This window comes from Oryzias latipes, chromosome 23 (assembly GCF_053564925.1).
Source record: "Oryzias latipes strain Hd-rR chromosome 23, Olatipes_Hd-rR_3.1".
Taxonomy (NCBI): Eukaryota; Metazoa; Chordata; class Actinopteri; order Beloniformes; family Adrianichthyidae; genus Oryzias; species Oryzias latipes.
Window position 1 is genome coordinate 15,062,075 of NC_136259.1, and position 21,852 is coordinate 15,083,926.

Genomic DNA, 21,852 nt, shown 5'->3' on the forward strand with positions numbered 1-21,852 from the left:
CAGGAAGTAACACGCTGTAAGTTGGAATTTTCTTTCGTAAAAAACATTTTCTTAACAATTTTTTCTCAAATTGCACCTTCTTACTTGATAAGGACCTCTTCCCGAAAAAAATACAAAAATCCTCAGAGGCCATCAGCCAGAATCATTGTTGACACCACTTCTTGTCATGTGACAGGGAAATTAAATTAAAAAGTGGATGTGGAATTTTTTCCTCTGCCAGATGGGGTGAAAGTATGTAAAACTAAAAAGCATTTTCAACCATCGCCTGTCTTCTATCTGTTCAATTATAACTGTATATTGTCATGGAATATGTTTCTCTGTCTCCCCTAAAGGGAGACCCTGGAGGTTTCTGAGTTGGAATTGCACCACTGTTGCCTTCCTTTAGGTTCCTGCAGGGAGGCGTGTGTGAAACTAACTGAATTATAGCCTCATCTTCACTGCTGCTGATAAGATTATCCATTTCAGCGGCTGTGGGGTCCGCAGTTAAACATTTGTGAACCGCTTTAGTTTTTTCAAATCCAAAAAAGCAGGAACCTCTTATTGATAAGCGACTCACTCACGGCTTGGTTTGGATATCTGCTGATGTGCTGGGGCTTTTCAGGCTTTAGGGTTGTCATGCAAGTTGGCATAAGAATTGAGCGTCTGATGGACCATCATGTGGGAATGATCATGACAGCATCTGAAATGAGCTATCTCCTCCAGTGACTTCCTCCCAGAATCACTCAGTCTTGTTTTTATCGTTCTGTATAATCATTAACGGGGTGCAGGCTATTTGTTGCAGTTCATTAAGAGAGTTGTAACCACAGGACAGGTTATTAAAACATTTTCCAAAAGTTTTGTTGGCCCATTTTTTGGTCTAGGGATAGATTTTTCTGCTTGGGTTCAGGGACAAACCCAAATTCTTTTACTACTCAGTACTTAGTGCACTATATAGCAGTGGTTCCCAACCACTGGGCCGTGGTGACAAAACATTTCTACATTTTTTCCCTTATCTGATTCTAAAGTAAGTTTTATTTTGAAAAAAACAACTGGAATTTTTCTATAACACATCCCACTCATTTTGGACACATGTCAAGTCGCTAGATCACATGATGAAAATCCTCCTGGTACTTTCTTAAAGCGCCTACTCCGACTGCTAAATTGAACCCCCCCCCAAGCTAGCAACTTTACCAAACAAAATATACATTTTTGGAAAGTTTGTTTTGGCAGAAAAGAACCAGAGAGGAAACAGAAGAAGCATTTGACTTGAAAATATAAGAAAACTGCATTTAACAGAAAAAAAACTTCAAATTTATTGAGACAGTTGTTCTCACATACCATAATAATATTGCATAATATTCAGTAAACGACTATCTAATGTTATGAGGATGTTGCTAATAAAGTTGTTCAAATTGTGGATTCACGTTCATTATTATATTTAGAAAATATCCGTTTTAGTGAAGTCCATGCGAAAAACTACTGTGCTTCAGTGCTCACCATTGGTGAATGACGATTTGAACGATTTGTGTATATATATACATATATATACCTGGATATACAAATATATATTACGTTTCAAATATATATATATATATATATATATATATATATATATATATATATATATATAATTTTTTTTTTTACAAATCATCCAAGTTTTTGTGTATGAACACATAGTCGATTCATAAATAGTAAAATGTTCGTATTTATATGGTTTTTACTGCAACAAATGGGTGATGTCATATTTGCCCTTCACGAAAAAGAGTTGTGAGCATGTGATTGCGTTAAAATCCAGGGCACTAGATAGTCCTACACTATTTAATCTTTTAGGGGTTAGGGAGTAGTAAAGCAAATGGGACACAACCCCAGACAGGAAGATAATGCAGCAAAATAAATGACCTAGACAGTGATTCAATTTGACTGTCGGCTCACCTCCAACACAAAATGTCAATCAGAGGTCATCAGAGTAAACAGACACTTTGTCACAAAGATCTCCTTATTCAATTTGCGATAAAGGGACTGCCTCTTTTTCTCATGTTCCAGGAGGTTTCTGGTCTGGAATCAATGTGCCGTGTGCATAAACATCCTTTACAAGTCTCTTCCTCCGTCCAGAGAAGGTCGCCACACATAAGCTTCATGCAGTCACCTTATAAAACCATTCCATTGCTTCCACTGCAGAGGAAAAGTCTTGGCGGCGAAAAAGAAGATAGTGTCGATCCACTGTCAACCACACTTCCACAAAACATAAAACGCTCTGGTTTTTAGAGAATTAGGCCCCATTTCCAATTAACATTTGAAGATATGGGGATTACTGTACACCAAATATCTTTGCTTATTTTGCTAAAACATAAAATCTTTATAAATATCTTTTTTTCTCATCCGTGGGTTCTTTTTTTTGGAATTTGCAATAAAAAAAACGTACTTCTGGAATTGAAAGTTGTCTCTATTGACCCAAACAATAACACAATCATGATTTATCTTTGGGTGTGTTTACGTCATTATAATAGTTGCTGCACAGCACAGCTCTGAGATATCATCAGGGCTGCAGTTCTTTGATACAGGCGAAGCCATTGCTCATTACTCGCCACTTTTACCTGCCTGGCTCGCAAGATAAGAGAAGAAGCATCACCTGACCTCTGATTACCTCCACCCACAAAGCTCCAAGACCAGGAAAATCAAAACGATGATTTCCCTTTAGTCAGATGTATTTTTTTTCAATCATTTTGCCAGCTTTCAATAATTCAAGAGTCATAACATTTTATTTACTTGAAGTGTCTCTCAGGGCCATTTTTAATAAACTGTCCCCCTTTTAGGCTGCAAATAGTTGGGCAGATGAGTTTATACATACTTTAAATGTGTTAGATCACAGCTGGATATGTTTTTTTCTCTCGTCTCATTAGATTAAAACCCTTTTCTGGGGCATCTAAAGCTCTGTTTTCTTCACGCACGAAACATTTTTTTCCTGCAACAACAAATAAACTTTATGCGCTGCACAGCAGAAACCTGAAAATGGTTCAAAAACTTCAGGCTGTTGTAAAATCTCAAGAAACAATTCAAAGTTTGTCCCGTTGAAACTCAATTTTTCCACTAAATCACATCATCCATCTGACCAGTAAGCACTTTTATTTACTTGGCTTGTTGTGGTTACCTTCTCGAAAATTTAATCTTAAAAATTGTCAGGAGTTTTTTTTTCATTTATTATTAAGGTTATGAAATATTCATGGTGAGTTCTGATTCTAGCAAATGATAACTGCTGGGAAAAAAAAACCCACAAAGTACCGTTATGACCTAAACCTTTGTTTTTCTCCCCTTTTCCTTTTTGTGTTCTGCAGATGTTTACAGAAGGCAAAATCAACCAGGCGACTTTATCCAAACTGAAAGGCAACTACAGACTTCTCCATGACAAATGGAAGCGGTACGATTTCATGCTTCTGCTGATAAGACGAGAATAAATATTTGCAGTAAATATCTGCAAAGCGGTGAAATGTTTTTAATCATTTTGACTGCGAAAAAGCCTGAAACAAACAAAAAACTTGTTTAACTTAGTTAAATTAATTGGATTTAATTCAATTTACAAGTCATTTAAAAAATAAATTGTATGGGAGCTTGGAGAAGAAGGTGTCAGTATATACATTTCTTTTTTTAAACCTATGGAACAAATTAAAGGAATAAAAAGAACAGGGACTTTGTATGTAACAACCATCATTTTGACAAAAAATATTCAAATCACATTTTTTTTTAAATGTCAAATTAGCCTCTAAGATCCCAACTTTTGGCAAAAGAACTATTATTGAATAAATTTACTGCTAATAAAGATTGGAAATCAGGGACGGATACCTCCAGGCCACGAGGGTCGCTTTCTTGCCTGTTTTCTAACCTTATCGAATTGGTTGGACACACCTGCAGCACGGGACTTGTGCCTTTCTAACGACTGGACTGAGCATCCCCGTACATCATAATTACGTGCAATATATATCATTCTTACAAACACGTTATGACCCACTCACCGCACCGCACACACACATCATCATCGAAACTCCATTTTAGTGAAGCTCCTTAAGGATCCTTAAGGAAACTGCTAGATGCACCCCCTCCTATCTATGACACTCTATATGCTCGGACAACCCGCAGCTGAGCAAACAGATTTGAGCTGAAGGCCTCTTGTGTTGGACAGATTCGATTGCTACAATAGGCGGTCATGAATCTTCTGACACACGGGGTGTCAGAAGATTTAAACCCTTTTTGGATTTGACGCTAAACTTTATTTATATTAATTATGTTTGTATGCATTTCTTGTTGGACTGGGCGGAAAAGAGTGGGATTTTAGAGATGGGCCACAGTGTCTTTAAATGCATCAAACCCTAGAAAATATGTATCTGAGGTGATCTGGATACAATACAAAATTGTATGTTGACTTCCTTTAACATCTTCAGATGTTAATTTTGACATAAAAGCTTAAAATGTCGTGTTTTTTTCTTATGGAAAAACATCAAACGTTTTATTGTGAAGGTGCTTCAGAAAGTTAAAAAATGTCCCAAGACTGGCGCCTGAAGCTGGAGTAGTACTAAACACTCAGACTCCAAGCAGACTTGTGTCATTTTGTTTATCCAACAGTGCCCAAGAATCTGAGCTCAAACTCCTGTCGGAGGCAAAGAGGTGTCGGGCGGAGCTGGAGAGGCTGCAGGTGGAGGTAGAGAGCGCAGAGGAGCAGAGCAATGTTGAGGAGCCTGACAGTGAGGTCAGCACGCTGAGGGGACAGCTCCTGGGGGCGTACAACACACTGCACGCTGCCAAGGAGAGAGAGCATAAGACTCAGCATGAACTGCAGTGGTAAGCTACACACACACACACCATCATCATCATCGAAACTGCTGATGCCACACATTTATATCTTTTTCTGTGAAATGCTGAATGAATCAAACACATGCATAATAAACACGAGCACATCCATGCAGAGACCCATAAGTGAGAGGAACACAGGAGGACAAAGTGAAACCATAGAGTTGAGCAGAAAAGTGATGCTTGACAAGTGTAGGGTTTTTTTTTTGATACACAGTTGCAACCTGGAGTGATCTCCATGAGGCAGCACCTTTTTCTTTATTGACTTTCGAGAGAGGTGAAGGTGAAAGAGTATTAGACACGCACAAATGCACAAACGCTCATAATATCGGTCCTGCTTGTGCGTTGTTCCACGTGGCAAATTTTATGCCACTTCAATGACAAAAAAAAGAGCCCATTATAGAGGCCATATCATGCTGTTTTAAAGGTGATCTTAATCTTATAAACATTTACGGCAGGGTATAGTTTTGTGTTTGATCATTCATTCTAGAATCACGTTTAAAATCCTCCTGCTTGCCTATAAGGCCTTACATGGCCTTACATGGCCCCATCCATGGCCCTCTCAAAATCGCTTCAACATCTGTAAACACAAACAAAAAAACGCATTGTTGCTTTAGGAAAAAAATTTAAGGCTTTTAAATATGCGTTATAGTGCGGAAAATACTGTATAAAAAAGAAATATGCTTCCAGTCTTTTTGGTTTTTTTCAGCAGAGTCCTGGCCGGTCGAAATGCCTACAGATTTCATTAGTTTTGTGGCAAACCCAGCTTTACGTGTTTCATTTTAGCTTCTTTTTTTGTGAAATAGTGCAAATTACTTGTCCAAAAGAACACCATCCTATGTTTTTTATACTGTGTTTTACATATCCATCCTTTGATGGGTTCATGTTCTCCCACCAATCCTTTTCTTTCTCTCCCATGAGCCTTTTTTCTCATCATAGCCTGTTTCTCTGCTCTCTACTGCAGGTTTTTTTTTTTTCCCTTCCACTTCCAACTCTCTCAGCTGCACTTACCCAAAAGGTCAAACACACCCACAGAGATGGAAAAGCACGCACTCGCTCTAGGATCTTCTCTTCCTCAGTACACTTTGTCAAGTGCCAAAGGGAGGGTTGCTGGAACATTGCTTGGCAGCATGATTACATGTTGTCCACCAGAGTTTTCCACACATTTTTTTAAATTATTTTTTTAACCAAGTGGTTTCTTAGCTTTAAAAACATTCGGGCTTAACCAAGTTTCGAAAATTAAATTGAGAGGTTTTCAAAGCAATTCAGTGAAGTCGGAAACTAGTATAAAGGTATATAAAAGGCTGTGAATCATAAAAAAAATAAGTAAATTCAGGGAAAAATAATAACAATCTCGTTGTCAGATGTTTTTTGTGTATTTTAGTTATAAAACAAAGCTAAAGATGTAATAAAATATGGTCAAAAATACAAATAAAGTTGCCGTGAAGTAGTAGCAAACCTTATTAACTCATTCTCACTTTGCTTTGGACTCTACCTCTGCAAGATTAAAACAGCTGCTGCATACAAAGCCCGCGCTGTGGCAAAGGTACGCTCTGTAGGAGGCAGAGTTATTTTTTTTTTTTTTTTAACACTGTGGCCCAGCAGTTATTGAAATATTCAATGCAAACTACTTGCAGTGCATTCTCTGAGGATGCAGTCGTACTCTGTAACAGCGAGCGAGCGTGTTATTTATGACAGCCTTTTGTCCCCGGCTGCTGCCTCATATCGCCCTTTCTTTCATCCTGAACTCTTTCTCCTTCCCTCCTTCCTGCATCCTCTCTTTATGTTGCCAGTCTGTGTGAAGACAGGCAGATGCTTTCTATTTTAAAAAATAAAATAATTCTCTGTCTTTTAGACAAACAGCCTCTTAAGGATTTATTTTAAAATCCTGCATTGCAACATCCCTGCAGAGTTTTTTTCTTCTTTTAAATCTATTTTTATTTTAAATCCACTACATAAACTTGTCAGGAAGATTAATATGATTTGCTTTGTAGAATGTGCCGATATGGCGTTTTATTATGATGGAGCTGGCTCGGAATTATTATTATTTCACGCAAACTGAAATCGACGGCTCCAGAAGCATCTGCTGCACGGAGATGAAAGATGTTTGTTGAAAGTGCATTTCTGCTTTTTAAGTAACTTTTCCAACTTAGAAAAGCATTGGTTCAATTCTTTTTATGATTCAGTTGATGGGAATCTGCAGAGTAGAGAAATTCTAAATATACAAATGGTGCTGAATGTTTGTGGATTCCTCTTTCTGTGAATCAGGAAGTGATTTTTTTATCTTTTCTGGGGTGGGGGGGATCTTCTCTTACGGTGCCTAAACTTGCTTCTGCTTCTTGCCGAGCAGGCTCCAGGAGGAAAAGAAGCATCTGGAGGCAGAAATTCAGAAGAAACCAGCTGTAAGTTTCAGTTCCATAAAAGATAAATCTGATTTTTTTTCATCTGTATTCTCTCTTTAAGCACACCCCTCTTTTTGTTTTCTTACAAAAACTAAGGATGTGACCATATTCATTTACTATAGTGCTCTTTATAGGGAATTTGCCTTTTCCACAGCCCTGGAAATTTCCCACAAGTCTCTAGGAAAAACTAGTGTCCACCGATGTAGCAAATATAGCCCAGGATGCATTAATCTGATTATATGCTTATAAACACAAAAAAATAAAAATAGCAGGTTCCTGCTCTGAAGTACATACGACTCAGACATACAACTCTCAATTTTTTCAAATACATTTTCTTTTATGATTGCCCTAATACTTTGTTGTAGTTTTACGTATTTTGTAAATGTACAACTTTATTTTAATGAATAACCCTAACATATAAAATGAATAACCCTAACATATAAGACTTTGTTTTCACAAAATCCTGACTTTTCCATTTTTTATTTTACAACCTTATTTTTGTCATTTTTTTATTTTTACCTAATAATTTAATTACTTTATTACTCAAATATATTTACCCTTTTCCCACATAATTGTACAACCTAATACTCAAACTTTTTTAAATTTCTTTTATTTTATAGTTGCCCTTATACTTTGTCATAGTCTTACCTATTTTGTAAAAGTACAACTTTTATTTTGATTAAAACCCTAAGTCAGTTTTTAAAAAAAGCGTGGCTTTTTCCTTGTAAAATTACGTTTTATTTTTTTTCTTTCATAATTTTTTTGACTTTATTTTCACAAAATTGTGACTTTTTAAAAAATACTTTCAAAGCTTTATTCCATCCATCTATCTTCTTCCGTTTTGTCCCTTTCGGGGTGACGGGTCTGCCGGACCGTATCCCGGCCGGTTGTGGGTTAAGGCAGCTTTATTCTTATACATTTTTATTTATTTTTTATGTTTTTACAATATTCCTGTAAAATTGTGACTTTTTTCTCATGATTTTATGTCTTTATACTCGTAAAATTTTGACTTTTTTTCATACTTCTACGACTTTATTCTAAAATTTATATATATTTCTTTTATGATTGCCCTAAAACTCATTGGGCCACCTATTTTGTAAATGTATAGCTTTGTTTTCTTGAAATAACTACATTTTTTCTCAAAATTTGACAACTTTATTTTTGTAAAATTTTAATCTTTTTCTCATAACTTCTTCACCTTATTCTCATATTCTTTTTAAATTATTTTCTTTTATGGTGGCCCTAATACTCAGTCATAGTTTTACCTATTTTGTAAATGTACAACTTTATTCTTATAAAATAACTCAATTTAAAAATCAAAAGGGGGCTTTTTCCACGTAAAACATGTTTCTTTTCCTTATAATTTTAAGACTTTATTCTTACAATATTTTGACTTTTTTCACAATTTCACCGCTTTATTTTTGTACATTTTTGCATTTTTTTTCTTTCATTTTTTTTAAAGCTTTATTTTTGACTTTCCTCATTCCTTTAGCACTATTTTCTCATATTTGTGCATTGATTTTCTTTCATGGTGGCTCTAATACTCTGGGTACAAAGTGGAAACTTTTTATTATTCCATATAAAATGATAACAAAATTAAAAAGTCATCCAGTGGGACATCAGTCCAAGCATCTGCTGAAAGCTCTATGTCTGTAGTTCTTTGGCGATGGTTCAGGGCTAATTAGGTTTGCATTGCTTTAACTATTTAAGTTCTTTTTAAGTTCATCACGTTGTGGAATATCATTTTCAGTTCATAATAAAGATACACCACATTAGCTATTTTAGCCATTAGCATCAAAAATCTGCTGAGGGAAATCCTATTAGAAGCACCAGCCTGTTTTGGGTTATTATCAGAAAGAATTGGTTTATCAAGCAGTAGAAAATCTGTCGTTAATATTGAAAGGGAAGGTAGATGTCGAACTCTGAAGAAATAACTGAGTAAATCAGAACGTCATTTCTACTAAAAAATGTGGCCGAACTGTTGAGCAGAAATTTGAACTCTGCGGCAAAAATCTTCCCCCAAACAGAGCAGTGGAAAAAAAAGAAAAGGTTATGTAATATTGAATGTGCTGTGACCGCATTAGTATCATGCCATTCCACCAACAGCTGAACATCAAGTGTTGAAGTTCTCTCTCATTCTTTGAGAAAATAAGGATTGTAACTTGTTCTTCTTCAGGAATCTGACATTGTAACAGAGACTCTAAAGGACAAATATGAAGAACTGAAGGAAGAAGTGGCATTAAGACAACAGGAAATCCGGTAACGCATCAAGAGATGATGAACCGGGATTGTTTTTTCAATTTATAATGCATAATTTTGGCTTTCTGTTTCATAAAAAAAGGGTTTTAAAAAGCAAAGTTGATCTAATTTGCCCCAAAGTCAAAGGCGTTGTTGTGTATCTCCTGCGTTCACAGAAACCTGATGAAGGATCTGGAAGCTCATGAACTCGCCAAATTAGAGGAACAGAAGGAGCTGGAGGAGAAGAAGCAAACCATAGAGCTCAAAGAGGTCTGTGGGAAGAAAAAAAGAGCTGGTGGAGCCCACAGCCTTTTCACCATTAATAAAATAACAAATCATCTGCCTTCTCATGTTTGTGTGCACGCTCCCTCCAAGGCTGAGAAAGCCCAGCTCCTCAGCAGACCTGACCAGATTTTTAAGGAGGCGGAAAGGAAAAGCTCCAGGTTGGAGTAAGTACGTTTAACTCCATTGTGATGCTCATGATCGAGAAGCGCTGTAGTGTCATGAACACCTGGAATAACAAAGAGTTTGATAAAAGACCAACTCTGATCATCTTCAGATCTACTTTAAAAGGGTTCCCAGTTTTTTTTTAATGTGATTATGCCGTTTTAATTTGGTTTTAGCCTAAATCAAACAGCTTTTCATTTTCTAGGACATAATCTCTGAAGAGCGACAGTAGTTCACTAAAATCTTGCCTCTGAGTTGTAGGCAGGACAGTTGGTGCGGAGCAACCCCACCCCCCTTCCCATCACCCGTAACTAAGATAAGGCCTGTGTCCAAATTTGAGGGCTGCATCCTTCAATGGCCGCGGCCTTCCTGGGCGACGTTGGCCGGGTCCTTCATCGAGCGGGTAGTCCGGATGTGAACGGCTGGGATTTTGGATGAGTCTAGCCTTTAGATAATTCCAGCTGTTACATCGGCGAATGTCTCGTCGCCTAGCAACCGTGTGTCCCAAACAAAGAGGAGTAGTGAACCGGGAAAGGAGCTAGAAATTTTCCTGGCTTATGTAATCCAACTTTTAATCTTGGAGGTGTGATTATAAAGAGGTGTAAATATCTTGAACTCGGGTCCCGCTTCACTGTCCGCCATGGTTCAGCTGCAATGCATCTTGGGATAGCATAGAAGGATACACCAGACCAATCCTTGAAATTAGGAAACAGAAGGCCGTATTCATTGGCTGCATTTGAAGAGGTTGCTGAATTTGGACAGAACTTATCGCAGCGCTGTGATGTAAGCAGCCTACAAATGCAGCCCAGGAAGAACGCAGCCCTCCAAGTTAGACACAGCCATACACTCTGCCTTGCTGGCTTACAGCCTCTTTATACCCCAACCAAGTGCAACCAAATGGCAACAATATTGGAGCTATCCAGCCGTACAGTTTAGAGCCAGATGCCACCGCAGACGAGGAAAACAAAGACGTCCATGGATCTATTCATCTACAAGTGGACGCATCAGAATTTTCTACATAACAAATATGCTTTTTTTTAAAACAGATTTTTTTTGTCGGCTCCTTATTCACATCGACTTGAATAAAAAGAATACTCAAAACGCAATTTTAAGCTTAATCTTCTTAATATACTGTATATCCATAAAAATGCCACATGAACCTGTGAAAAACACTAAAAAGACTATTTTCATGGGAGTGGGTCTTTAAGACATTGGCAAAAAGGTGACATGTGGCACTATTTTTCCCCAATTCTGTCAAATTGGATGTTCAAAGAGAATTTATTCCCGTGTTCCCGTGTGCCTCAAGTCCTCCATCATCGTGCCGGTGCCAAAAAAATCATCCGTCTCGTGCCTCAATGATTACCGGCCGGTCGCTCTGACACCGGTGATCATGAAGTGCTTTGAGAGGATCATCCTGAACCACATCAAGGACATCATCCCTGCTACTCTGGACAGTCATCAGTTCGCTTACAGGGAGAACCGATCGACAGAGGACGCAGTCTCACTAGCCCTGCATGCTACCCTGTCCCACCTGGAGCATCCTGACACCTATGTCAGGATGTTATTTGTGGACTTCAGTTCAGCCTTCAACACGGTGATCCCGGACAAGCTGACACTGAAGCTCCACAACCTGGGTCTGCCTGCCTCCCTGTGCCTCTGGATCAAAGACTTTCTCACCAACAGGCCCCAAGTGGTGAGAATCGGGGACTCAACATCATCCACTCTGATCCTGAGCACAGGAACACCACAGGGGTGTGTCCTCAGCCCCGCCCTCTTCACTCTGTTCACCCACGACTGCTCCGCTATTCATTCCACAAATCTGGTTTTAAAGTTCGCCGACGACACCACCGTAGTGGGTCTCATATCCAACAATGATGAGACTCACTACAGAGAGGAAGTTCAGCACCTGACAGGATGGTGTGCTGACAACAACCTCATCCTGAACACCTCCAAGACCAAAGAGATCATTGTGGATTTTAGAAGGACTAGAAAGGTGGCACACACCCCCCTCCTCATTAACGGGGAGGAGGTGGAGCAGGTGGACCACATCAAGTTCCTGGGAATCCACATCACATCTGACCTCACCTGGTCGCTGCACACATCCCACCTGGTGAAGAAGGCTCAGCAGAGACTCTTCTTTCTCAGGAAGCTTAAAAGGACTCATCATCCTTTCATCACAACTTCTGGGGAACTTCTACAAGGCAACCATAGAGAGCATCCTCTGTCTGAGTGCTACGGTGTGGTACGGGAGCTGCACCGCTCAAGACAGGAAGGACTTGGCCCGGGTGGTGAAAACCGCACAGGAGATTGTGGGAGGACCTCTCCCACAACTCGACTCAGTGTATGACAGCCGGGTCCGACGGAAGGCTGGTCGTATTGCTGCAGACCCCACCCACCCAGGACATAACCTGTTTGTACCTCTTCCCTCTGGGAAGAGATACAGGAGCATCAGAACTCACACAAACAGACTGAGGAACAGCTTCTTCCCAAGAGCAGTGAGGTCCATCCACCCCCCCCCCCCCCCACACATCACACAACTGGGTCAACGAAACCGCCCCCTCCCCCCAGACTTAACATAACCCACTAACCCCTGTCAGCACACAGCTGACAATGCTCTGACTCTATTTTAAACTGTGTGCAATATTCATGCTGTATGTGCAATATCCATTCTAATGTGGAATACCCACTCGTGCAATATTCACCCCACTCTACTGTACAGTATTTAAGTATTTATGCCTTATATAGCTCCTTATTCTTATTTTATTTTATTCTACCTTTTTTATATCGAGAGTTGCTGGAAAAAATTTCATTGTGCTCTGCAGAATGATAATAAAGATTCTGATTCTGATTCTGATTCTGATTCTTATTCAAATTTTGTGCTCAAAAATGTGTGCTAAATGGACAGGCTAATTTGAAATCTAAGTAATCTGCTCTGTATTTAGATTTACGAATCATTTTACTTGCAATACATCATGATTACAAAACATTGCCACGTTAAATTTTTTATTTTAGATGTGAAATCCCAGTTTTCCATGCATTCGCTGACACAGGTATGAGTATTTGTTGTTGGAGGAATGTCAAAACTTGCAGGTGTATCTTTTTTGTAAGTACAGCTGGAGTGAACTCTCTTCTTTGTGTCAATTTCAAAAAAATGATTTATCTTGCCTGCAAACACTCTGGAACATTCTGTGTGAGCCGTCAGAGCCGTGGCTTGTAATTTGAAATTTACAAAGCTGTGGGATTCTGGTGGGGGGGGGGGTGAATATAAAAGATGGATGCGCGTGCTGTTAATTCATAAGAAATGAAGTCTTACAAGACAGTCGATTTCGCCCCCCCCCCTCATTCTTTATCTGTTCACTGTCTTTTCACTAAACCAAAAAGGGCCGGGCGGGTGAAGATGGAAGCCCTGAATGTTGAGTTTTCAGAAATGGAGCAGCAAGCGAGCGCCCTGAACGAGGGGAACCGGTCCCTCAGGACCACGCGGGACGATCTGAAGAAGGAGGTGGAGGGTTTGAAGGCCAAAGTCGAGGCCAGCGAGGGGGAGCAGCGGCAGCTCCTGAAGAAGCAGGAGCTCCTGCGGGAAGAGGTGGCAGAACTCACCGGAAACAGGTGCAAACCTCTGTGATGAAAAAGGGCAAATCTGAAATATTCCGCTCTGAAATAGATTCTTTTATTTTTTCAATATTTTTCTTTCTTTCTAGAGGCATGCTGGAAATGAAGCAGCGAAGCCTCACGAGCGAGAAAAAGCAGGTTTACGAGAGCAGATCTGTGCAACTCAGTGAGAGTAACAGGTATGAAATCTGACAAAAATCCTCACACACACAAGCTTTCCTAGAAAAACAAAAGCTGTGTTTACAGTTTGTGTTCCCCTTGAGCTCTAAGACCGCGCATTTCCCTCTTCATAAAAGCTGCAGCAGTTAGATTGCTCCTTGCTGCTCTGCGTTGGCTTCAGTATCTCATTGCCGCTTTGCAAAGCTGTGAAGCAGCCTCAGATTTCATGTTTGTTTTACTCACCTTTTCTCCTTAGCTTGTATAAAATACCAACATGAATAAATGTATTGTTAGGGATAGACAGAAACCTCACACTCTTTCATTTTTAATCAACCATATAGTTTTAAAGCACGAGAACAAAAAAACAGATTTTTCTTTCTAAAATGTTTACGTTGAAGCATTCTAATAACAGAAATCTGTACACAGAGCGCTGTGATGTCTTTTTGGAAACACAGAAGAAAAACCACAGCGGCAGCCATGGTGGTGGTAAATATTTGATGGCTTCCTTTGGTTTTCCTCAGGCACATTCAAGCCCTCAAAAGGATGGAGCAAGCGCTGACCGTGGCCACTGAGCAGCTGGCTTTCAAAACATCCGTCTATCATGAGCTACAGGCACAGGTGACTCCAGAAATGCAACGTTTTTCCATATATTTTAATTACATTTTATGTGTTGAAAATGATCAAAGGTTATCACCCAAGCCCTTTAACTGTTTTTGCGCTTCTTTTTTATGCGTTATTATTTTTTAGATTTTGGAAAGTCTGGATCGTACAAATGAAAATCATCTTTTTGACATGCTCTCGTAGCATTTTTCTGATGGACATATATTAAGAAATTAAGCTAAAATTGTAATTTCTGAGTATTTTTTTCAAATAGCTGTAAATCATGACCAGACCAAAAAAAAACCTGCTGTTTAAAAAAGATTGCATTTGTGACGTAAAAAGTACCTGGGGGCGGGCCACATTTCAAGCATCCACTTGTAGACAACTAGATCCATGTCCGTCTTCGGTCTCCTCGTCTGAGCTGGTATCTGGCTCAAAACTGTATGGCTTCTATATTGCTCGGCATTTTTGTTGGACCGCTAAGGCTAGGTTGAGAGTGTGAAGGGCTGTAAGCTAGCAGGAGAGCGTGTAAACAGAGAGCTCATGAAAAAGAGCTTATTTGTGTTGTAGGAAATACGCTGGGCGGGGCCACAAGCTCCCTGCTTTCAGCAGTGGGGAGGGGGAGGAGGGTTGCCAACACCCACAACTCAGAGGTGAATTTCTGATTAACTACTGCCCCTCTGCAGAAACTATGTCGTTACGTCCACAAACATGCAGGTCTAGGGGTGCAGTATGAGGCCGGAACAGTCTCCTATTTCAGAAATGCATACACTCTGATTCACAACTGTAATTTAATGCAAACATGCAATAGAAATTTGGAAATGCATACATGTTTTGCAAATGCACACCCTGTTTTTAACAAACACACGTGTTTCACACATGCAAACTAAATGGTTCACACATGCACAATAAGTGTTTCTCACAAATGTTTCACAAAAACACAATAAATGTTTCAGAAATGCACAAAAGATTCACAAACATCATTTTTAGGTACACTTGTAATATGAACAGATCATTTTCAGATTGGCTGAAAGCGACCACACCTGCTTTGCTGATGAGTTTTAAAACTAGCTCAGACGTACATGGATCTAGTCGTCTACAAACAGATGCATCAGAATGGGGCAGAGCAGGGAGCTTGTGGCTTGCCGTACTAGCTTCTATGTCACATCAACTAGTTTTTTTCAACTGCATTTTTTTTTTTCATTTCTGGGTCTTGATTTACAAAAATTTTAATTAAGAAAAATAAAATACTCAGAGATGCAATTTTAGGGGAAAAAAAATTAATATATGTCCTTCATCATCAGAAAAATGCTACAAGAATATGTTAAAAACACCAATTTCTTATCAAATAAATTTGATTTCATGGATTTAGTGCTGCTGGTGTGTTTTCCGATCCTCTTTGACAACTTGTCACAGTTGAACCTGACAACTCGGGGGACGATTGGAGTTTGATGCTGTTCTGAAAATGTTCTGACTGAATTTGGTTACAGTGCAAACATCCCGTTCGCTCCCTTTCGAGCAGACTCACAAACCCGGCTTAAATCAGATGAAAGCCTGCATGGCTTGATAAAAATTTGAAGAGGCATTTGCGTTCTGACTCCTCTGAATATTCAGTTAGATGCTGTTCCTCAAAGAGAGGCCACAACGAAGCAAAGGATGGAGCTTCAGAAGGACGTGGATGCTCTCAAAGTCAGCCTCAAAACTCAGGTGAGGGTTTGGTTGTTTAGAGTAAAAGATTATATTTATTTTCTGGCATCCTACAGAAAAAAACTGGCACAAACAAGCCATAACTTCCCCAGTCTTTTAGTTTTATCTAGATATTCTTGGCTTTTTTCTTTTTACTGGAGAATCATCTTTCCATGCAAGCAGCTATCATTGACGGAGGTGGAGAGCCAGAAGAAGCAGCAGTTTGAGATAATTCATGAGCTACAGAAGGACTCAATGCGTCTAAGGCAAGAACTCCACCAGCTCAGATGTCTAACCCTCATGAAAGCTGAGCAGAAGGGCCGGGAGCACAGAGAACTGCTCAGGGCGAAGGTGATTAAACAAAAACACAAAAACAAGGGGGATTTAAAAACTACCGGTAATCTGACACCATTTGTTTGCTTATCATATATTCTAAATGCTAGTAAGGATTTATAATAGTTGTATTTGAAAGAATTTGCATTGATGCATACACACGGAAAGAAGAATGATGAGGCTGCAGTTTTTTTTACCTACCTGTAATTGGTTTCTCCACAGCAACTGAGGGAGCAAATCCAGCAGGAGCTCAGGGAAAAAGACCTCATCATTGAAGAGCATGAGAAAGTCAACACAAATCTACAGCAGAGGTATGTGTGTGTGCTTATTCATGCTCCATCCCATGTGTTTGTCTTGCTAAATGCAGTATTAAGGATGTTTAATTCATCGGTCACACTTCAGGGTTCAGACTCATGAACGCAGAAACCAGGAAGAAGTTTCATCACATTTGCAAAAGCATGCAATGAGCCTGCATAAAGCTTTATATATTTTGTGTCCACAAAATGCTAATTTATGTCCACAAAATGCTGGTTTGGGTGCACCAAAGACTACTGTAATTTGTATCCACAAAATATGAATTTGTGCCCAGAAAACACTAATTGTCCCCACAAAAATACTAATTGTGTACACAAAATGCTAATTGTGTAGACATAATGCTAATTTGTGCACACAAAATACAAATTTTTACTTGATCAAAACTAATCTGTGTACACAAAATACCAATTTTTGCTGACAAAATACTGATTTGTAGCCACAAAATACTAATCTGTGTACACAAAATACTAATTTGTACCCCCATAATATTTATTTGTAGTCACAAAATACTACTTTATGCACAAAAATACTCATTTGTGCCCAGAAAACGTTAATTTTTGCCCAAAAAAATACTGTGTAAACACAATGATAATTGTGTAGACATAATGCTAATTTGTGCACACAAAATACTGGTTTGTGTTCAGAAAGAACTATTAGGCCCACAAATATACTAATTGTTTACACAAAATGCTAATTGTGTAGACAAAATACTAATTTGTGCACACAAAATACCAAGTTGTGTACCCAAAATGCTTATTACGGAGAACAAAACATTAATTCGTGGCCAATTTAAGGGAACAATTTATATAATGTTTGAAAATCAAGTCCCAAATTTTAGCAGTCTTCACATCTCACATTATGTTGCCTAACATCGTAGGTTTAAAGTAAATCAGCCACTGTGAGAAATGAACAATAAATTCTCTGATCGTTGGAAAAGTGACTGTGATGTGAAAGCAATATTGAATTCTCTTGAAGTGTGAGGCACTCATGTGGAGTTAGGATTAAATTAAAGCAGGAAAAGGCTGGCCCAGCTCACAACAGAGAACGATGGGACGGAAAGCTACAGCTAAGTTCATTAGTAGCATCCCAGGCAATTTCAATTTGAGGGGAAAAAATGAAACTTTTGATATTTGATATTAGAAATATCTGCCAGGCCTTTAGGGGTTCTTTCAAACACTTTATGTTAAGGGTTTTTCATTAACAAAAAAAAAAAAAGATTGAAACCATTTTTGGTAGAGAAATGTAATTCTTTGCTTAAATTTGTTTTGTTTTTTGCATTTACTGGCAACCCTTCTTTAACTCCAGCTCTTCATTTGTAAACATTTTCAAACAGTTTGTAATAATTGGTAAAATCTGTACTTAAAAAAAAAGATTCAAATCACTGAAATCTAATGTTTTACACAAATCTTTTGAGCCAATAAGCACTGATAAAGTGTAGTTAATACTTTTATGTAGCAAACACTCAATTCGATGTCCTCCTGCTTGTTTAGTAAACACAAATGATCTTTTTTCTTCCTAATAGGATTTCGGAGTATTCTAATCTGTGTGCAATAAGCAAGGAAGAGAGGAGGCGGTACTTTGATCTGAAACAGTCTGTCACTCAAACAGTTCAGCATTTGACAGAACAGGAAGAATTCTTGAAGAACCAGCTGTCGGGCCAGTCCTTTGCTTTGATCAGCATCAACAGGTGTGTTCGTGGTTTCGGTGTATTTCTGTATTCCTGTAATAAAACTGCCAGAAGATAGAGATAAAACAAAAAGTTCTACAGTTAAACAAAAGCGTCTCATGTTCCCAATGTGTTTGTATTTCAGGACAGCCAACCAAGCTTTTGTCAAAGTCTCTGTCAGCAACAGCGAGAGGAAGAAACTAAGCGACGGCATTGCTAAGGTCCACAAACTCACAAAGCGGGAAATTGTTTTGCCGTTTTCCAAAATTGCCACAAAACAAGCCAAAAAATAATAGATAAATGATGCCAGAGCAGTTGTTGCAAACCAACAAACTGTTATTTTTAACATTTGTACTTATTTTCAGCCAAAAAAAAAAAACTTAAAGCTTCATTTTTAATGTAAGACTTGATCATTTTATTGATAAAAATACCAACTTTGTTCAGTTTAAATCCACAGCTGTGTAAAAACGTTTCTGTAACCAACCAAAACCAGTTTTAGAATTAACGTTTGAAAAATAAATTGATATTTAGTCAAATACTTTTTGAGTTATAGAAACTAAAGTGATTACCGTAATTTCCGGACTACAAGCCGCTACTTTTTTCCTGCGCTTACAGCCCTGCGGCTTTTTCAGTGACGCGGCTAATTTATGGATTTCATTGACAGCCGCCGTGTATGTACTTTTGAACTCAGTGAATAGTTTGAACTCTCTATCCAACTCCAAGCACAAGGCATTTCTTTTCAACACACCTCTTGGCAGCCAAACAGCATGGACTTGGCTTCAGGTCTTAGACACTTCAGTCATGGTTCAACAAAACGAAACACGCATGCCCGGCCGCATCCCAGAATCCTTTGGGGCCATTAGACCCAACGTGCACGTGATCGCCGCTACAATATGATGAAGCTTTCAAGTTAAAAGCAATCGTTAAAAGCAGCGTAAAAAAGTCCACCATCACCAACGGGTTTGGAAAAGCCGGTTTGCTGCGTGACGGAGAGAACAGCGCATGGAGTGAATTTACACTCCATTTACGGTTTCTAAGGAAAAAGCGGAATTTTGCTTTGAAAAGCTCACAGCCTCCGTGTGAGTTGGAGTCATCTTCTCCTGCTGCTCTTATAGAGCTTCGGGGCCGATGGCAGTCTGATGGCTCCCACACGTAACAACGCATCCGCCCCTCATACACAAAACGTACAGTATTAAGTCCGATTGCTCCGCACAGACACGATTTGCTCGGTCCACCGGCGCAATGGGGACGAAGTGCTCCTCCTTGAAGCCGCCCTGGCCAGAGGTGTCGGAGTAGATAGGAAGGGGAGACAAGGAGCGCGCGGGGCGGGAGCGGAGCGCAGAGGCGTCCGCGGAGTGCAGAGGCTTCTGAATTCTGACACACGCGCCGCACTGAGGCGCGCGTATCGCGCTGAGGCGCGCTCTTTTCAGTCGCCGCTGCTGTATTTTACCGGTGTGTTTTTTAACCAGCCCTGTTACTCCCATAACGCTGCCGCGACACAAGCGGAAGGAGAGCTGTACCCGTTCACCCCTCCATGCACTGCTGATACTTGCTCATTCTTAAACACATACAACAGTATGGCGAGCCGGGCGTTGGCCCCGCCTTTAGCCCCTAAGACTCATGGGAAATGTGGAATCGCGGATGTAAATTTCCTCATCATAACTGAGGGATGTAATGTTGATTATATGGTTACTGTTTGTAATTTTATGTATGATACCTAGATTGTCAATAAGTAAAAAAAAAAAAAAAAGAATGAAATAAAAACACCATAACTGAGGAACTTGTGAACAGAATACAGGTCCATGCTGTTTGACAGATGTCGATACACTCAAATGCATGGGTCAGAGGCAAAGCTGGCTACACCCACAACATACTAATGAACTGCACTCTCTCTGGGATGCCGGCCGTGATCTGTCAGGATGACTATATCGCCTAACACATGCGCGGCTTGTACTCTGACGCGGCTTGTGTATGTATAAAATTAATTAAACACGTAAAAATGGGTGGGTGCGGCTTGTAATCGGGTGCGCTTTGTAGTCCAGAATTTACGGTAAGTAGTTTGGTTTTGATATTTTGAGATTTGATTTAAGGGCAAAGAAAGATTTGGGCGTTCTACAAATTTTTTTTTAATAGTTTTTTTCATTTCTATTCTAATTTTTAAATTTCTTTGTTTTTAAATAATTTTAAGCTCGTGTATCTGACCAACAAAAAAAGAATGGTTTGAAACATGAAAGTCTTGGTTGTTTAGTATTATCAGTAAACTAAATGCAGTAAATTAATAAGTCAATATTAATATTCTCTTGACTACCTGAGAGTTGTCCAGTCAATTTTTGTTTTTCAAATCCACCAAAAACTACCATTCCCAGAGTTCCACCTCTTTCCATTTTCTATCATTAAAAATTCCCCAGATGTCCTTTGTAGACGCCAAAAGACGTTCATTAAGTAGTACGCTGCTGTTGGAAGATATTCAGGACAGTAGTAAGGAGAACCCTTTGCCTTCCAAACTGCAACAATTCTTCAAGATACTGGTCAATTCTTTTTTGAAGGAATTTGACTGGAAGGTTGTTCCCAGCATGTTGGAGAACAAACCTTGGATCTTCTTCTCGTGTAATCCCCGGGACACTTCGTGATGTTGCGATCAGGTCTCTGTAGAGGCCATTCCGTCACTTCTAGAACTTCTTGGTTTTTATGCTGAAGATAGTTCTTAATGACTTTGACATCATTCTTTTGCAAAAAAAATCCAGGGCCAATCATTTACCTCCCTGATGGATTTGTATTTCTTAGCATTGAGAACACCAATAATGATGACCAAATCTCCAACTGCAGAAATGTAGATGTTCAAGAAACCTTCACCATGCTTCCGTGTTGCCTAAAGGCTGTCATTGTTGTACCGTTCTCAAACTTCTTTCTTCTACAACCAGATGTTTCAAATTTTGACTCATCAGTCCAGATCACCTGCTGCCATTTTTCTGCGCCCCTTGTTCCTATTCTTTTTGTGAAAACTTGAGTTTCTTGGTCTTGACTCCGCATCCGAAGTGCGACTTTTTGGCTGAAACTCTTCCAAGACGACCAATTTCGGGCCAAACTTCACCAGATGGTGGATGGATATACCCAAGTCCCAATGGTTCCTACCGGTGCTAAGCTTATGGCACTGCTGGACATCATCTAACTTTTTTCACACCTATTTAAAATGTTTACACAGCTTGTTGAAATGTGTTCCTTAATTTTGTGAGCAGAATTTGACCATCAAGATCATAGCTGCTGTTCTCTGTCTTCGTCCAAAAGACATCTGGTAATGGAACGGGAGAGTGGAAATAAACAAACTGTTCATCCCAGTCTTTTTATTTCTTCCTCTTCTTTTCAATAACCTGACATCCTGCAGCTTGCCTGGAAGCAACACCAGATCAGTCAAGAATGTGAGGAAAATGAAGTGGAACTGATGAATCTCAGAGAAGTCATCAAACTGCAAGAGGAGACGCTTTTAGAGATAAACAAGAATCATAAAACTGCCAGGAGGCGGCGTGGCTTTCTGTAGGTTCATCATTTGAAGTTCTTGGAAAAAACCACAGAGAAATA

At 39.3% G+C, this 21,852-nt stretch overlaps 1 protein-coding gene across 3 annotated transcripts in view; it reads left to right on the plus strand.

The window, feature by feature from the left end:
• The window catches only part of ccdc146 (coiled-coil domain containing 146), a 58,987-nt gene that overhangs the window by 15,338 nt on the left and 21,797 nt on the right, over window positions 1-21,852 (plus strand). For 2 of the 3 annotated variants that reach the window (XM_078942145.1, XM_078942143.1), the window contains exons 3-17: window positions 3,312-3,394; window positions 4,594-4,809; window positions 7,169-7,220; window positions 9,397-9,479; window positions 9,635-9,728; window positions 9,834-9,907; window positions 13,287-13,514; window positions 13,607-13,696; window positions 14,198-14,294; window positions 15,891-15,983; window positions 16,146-16,313; window positions 16,518-16,606; window positions 18,133-18,297; window positions 18,422-18,497; window positions 21,659-21,807. In XM_078942145.1, coding sequence (XP_078798271.1) covers window positions 3,312-3,394; window positions 4,594-4,809; window positions 7,169-7,220; window positions 9,397-9,479; window positions 9,635-9,728; window positions 9,834-9,907; window positions 13,287-13,514; window positions 13,607-13,696; window positions 14,198-14,294; window positions 15,891-15,983; window positions 16,146-16,313; window positions 16,518-16,606; window positions 18,133-18,297; window positions 18,422-18,497; window positions 21,659-21,807 — 1,757 coding nt within the window. The remainder of the gene's footprint in view (window positions 1-3,311; window positions 3,395-4,593; window positions 4,810-7,168; window positions 7,221-9,396; window positions 9,480-9,634; window positions 9,729-9,833; window positions 9,908-13,286; window positions 13,515-13,606; window positions 13,697-14,197; window positions 14,295-15,890; window positions 15,984-16,145; window positions 16,314-16,517; window positions 16,607-18,132; window positions 18,298-18,421; window positions 18,498-21,658; window positions 21,808-21,852) is intronic. The other variant, XM_078942144.1, reaches the window with a different exon arrangement.